Raw genomic sequence first — 3386 nt, forward strand, 5'->3', positions numbered from 1 at the left:
CATAAGTGAACAACAGCAAGAAGCAACGGCAACATAAATATACCACAGCAGCATAAGTAAACAGCAGCAGCCAAAGAAGGCATAATAACAGCGTATGCACGGATGGTCACCCCGCCCACCTCTCAGCACCATGACCCCTGTATGGTCGAGAGGCCGGATCAATGACAACTGTACCACCCAAAGGCCGCCACTCCCGCGAGTGACAGGATGGACAGGTGCTGAGTAGCTAACTAGCTACACAGCGAAGGGGGTCCCTGCTGCTTGCAACTCCAGCTACCACTACCCACGCGTGGCCGAGTGCGGCACGACAGGACAAGCGGCATCAACTCCAGCTACCACTCTCTCGAGTGGCCGAGGATGCGGCATGCATGCAATGACATGATGTGAACAATGTAACAGTCATCATATATATAAGCAGAAACAGGTATGCTACATGAAGCCAGCATGCTCAATATCATACATAAATAAACAACAGTCAAAGCATACAAACAGGGTATCTAGTATCTGCTACTGATCATGGACAACAACAAGAGACTGTATAGATATGGAACGAATTTCTCAAAGATTGCGTGGAAGTATCTAGCACAAGAAAAATAAGAGTGGAGTCAAGGTAAACAATCCTTATCCAAAATGATTCATGCACTAAGGTCAAAATACTAAAAGAAAATAAAGCAAGAAATACCCGCCTTTATATGCAGATCGTGTCAACCGTCTTCAATCAACGTCCTGCAAATCACGTGATGTACAATTTAGCTAATTTCATAATGACACTATCTAAACCGAAAACTCCAGCAATACCGAACAACAAAACCCATCTCAACTTTGGAAATCCATTGATCTGGCCATAGAGAAAGGGATCCCGAAACCATCACAATATGTAGGAACCACAGTTGAATTCATGCTTCATTCTATAGATCTACTACCAAAACCATATCCAACTCGATAGAACCCAAGGCACCATAGAATAAATTCCAAGCAAAACACACTAACCAAAACTGACCAAATCCCAAATCCACTCATGAAGAAGAAACAGGGCATCATTGTATTCGATCTACAATCTCAAATCCAACAAAATTCTAAAAAATATAATGAAGCAGTAGGCATCAATGGAAAACCACTGAATCGGTCAAGAAATCTAATTCACAAGGAAGAACCAGAATCATAGAAGAAAGATCTCTGTCCAGAAGCTGGAATCAACAAGACACAACAGAGCCACCTTGCAATCAAACTCCACTTACCCAAAACAGTTGAGCACCATGAAACGCATTAAATCTGTGAAGCAGCAATTGCATCATCAAATGAGGCGAAAAACAAATACCATCCTCCTGTCCCAAATCTTTCGGCTATGCAAGAAGGAAGCCCAACACCATCGCACTAACCAAGGTTACCAAAACATGAAACCTAACTCAAATCATCAAGACAAATCTGAACTAAATCATTTTTAATTGTAACCATCCAAATCCATTGTAAAATCTTGAAAAAGAATCCAATCGGAGCAAGAACGGCAAAGAAAACTTGAGTCACGACACTTTCAATCAATCGGGCAGTAGACAAACGCATAAACTCCTCCCAAGCATCGAGTCTTCACCTCACAAACCTCATACCAACATATTAAAGAGAACTTGCTGGATCAATTAGAGCATACCTCGGCAAGGAGAGGGTCGGCGGCTTGCTGCTCACGTGAGGAGGAGGTCGCCGGATGTGGTTGCGGGAATCCGTGAGGAGAAGAGTGGAAAAGAAACTCGGCGGATGGGGCCGAGGCGACGCGAGAGGAGGAGAGGTTCGGCTGGTGCTTGTGCGGGGAGAAAAGGCCGGCGAGAGTGAGGGACAAAGAGCAGGCGGCTGTGGCTCTTTGGGAACTCACGAGAGGAGAGCCGGCAGGGAGTGGCTCTCGCGAGAGGGAGAGGGAGACGCGGCGGTGGCAGCGTCGCAAGGTGATGAGAAGGGAAGGGATTCGGCGACGGGGAGAAGCAATAGGGCTCGGGAGAATTTTCCCTTTTATAACTTAGGGACTTGAAAAATCAAACCCTAAATTCATTTCTCAATCAACTCCCACTTTCGGGTATTCCAAACAGACCTTTTCCAAAGCCTATATTTTATCCCCTCAAAATACACCCTATGGGCTCTGATTAAATCTAGAAACATTTCTAAAAATTTCTAAAAATTCCAATAAAATTATTTATCAAATAACCTTATTATTTAAATATTATTTGAGTGCCGTATTTTACAGAGATAGCTTTGGTGGCCGGATCTAAGAAGGAGAAGAATGAGAGAAAAGAAGCCTCTTTTCTAGCATCCCTTGGAGCATGGTGGTGGTGGCCGAACCTCTTCATCCTAGGAGAAGTTTTGATTGCCGAAACTTGTAAGGAAGAAGAAGGTGCTTGGTGGTTCTCATCTCAGAAGATCGTTGCCCACACAATGTCCGAGGTTAGAAGAGGAATACGGTAGAAGATCAAGAGGTCTTTCTAAAAGGTATAACTAGTATTTTTCCTTTCCGCATCATACTAGTTATTTTTAGAAATAATACTAAATACAAGAGGCATGCGATTCTAGTATTTCGAATTTGTTTTCGATGTTGTGTTCTTTATTTTTTCTTTTCCTTGTGATTTGATTGTTCCTTTCGGTTAACCTAAAGTTATTTTAGGAAATTAAATATTAGCTTTCCTTAAAAGGTTTTGTCTAGTCGGTGGTGGTTGTCCCCATATCCAAGAAGGCCATGTGCCTCGCCACGTTAGTACTGGGAACCAATTATGGAAATTAATATTTAATGGAATTAATAACTTAGGTGATTTGGATCGAACGTGTTAAGTTCCGCAGGAGATCCAAGTCAAAACCTAAAAGAACAAATAGATTAAACTTTGGATCAAACGTGTTATGTTCCGCAGGCGATCCAAGTTTAATTTAAAAGAACACATGGTAGCTAGGAAAAGGTTCAGACCTTTGTGTAAAATTTTTATACAGTGGAACCATTAGGTTTTCCGAGTAGCAACCAACACTCTTGGCATGGAAAACAAGCTTCAGTGACGACTCTATTCGAGCTCAGCTCACCGGAGAGGTTTTTCCGGTGTTCTCCTCTACTTCCCTTGCTCCCTAGAGTCCTTGCCATAGTGACAATGGCAATGCACTTCAAGAGGCAGTGGCGATAGCGAGCTCCGAGCATTAATCTTGCTGGAGAGGTTTCTCTAATGTGACCTCCACCTTCCGACACTCTTCCAATGCATCTACCTTCTGGGGTTCATGTGGCAGAGCAAGAAGGAGTTTGGCAATCCATTTCACCATTACCAGCCAACTTTAATTGGAGAGGGTTTCTTCATGTGAGAGTCATCCCATCGTTGTTGGTGAAGTAAGCAGCAAACCGACAATGTGCCACTATTCACCGAAGTTAA

At 43.2% G+C, this 3386-nt stretch overlaps 1 protein-coding gene across 1 annotated transcript; it reads right to left on the minus strand.

The window, feature by feature from the left end:
- Positions 1-687: 687 nt before the first annotated feature.
- On the minus strand, positions 688-3106 carry LOC122043756. The gene is made up of 3 exons (XM_042604342.1): positions 3049-3106; positions 1646-1995; positions 688-726 (listed from the first exon to the last, which is right to left on the minus strand). Exons 1-3 carry the CDS (start codon positions 3104-3106, stop codon positions 715-717), a joined length of 420 nt encoding a protein of 139 aa, XP_042460276.1. The 3' UTR covers positions 688-714.
- Between the last annotated feature and the right edge of the window lie 280 nt (positions 3107-3386).

This window comes from Zingiber officinale, chromosome 2A, assembly GCF_018446385.1.
Source record: "Zingiber officinale cultivar Zhangliang chromosome 2A, Zo_v1.1, whole genome shotgun sequence".
NCBI classification, from domain to species: Eukaryota; Viridiplantae; Streptophyta; class Magnoliopsida; order Zingiberales; family Zingiberaceae; genus Zingiber; species Zingiber officinale.

Bases quoted from the DNA above. Each gene is read 5' to 3' on its own strand.
- LOC122043756 (XM_042604342.1), bottom strand. From the start codon at position 3,106: ATGGCAAGGACTCTAGGGAGCAAGGGAAGTAGAGGAGAACACCGGAAA. The intron at 1,996-3,048 runs GTGAGCTGAGCT...AAGTTATAAAAG, and splicing joins ACACCGGAAAAACCTCTCCG to GGAAAATTCTCCCGAGCCCT.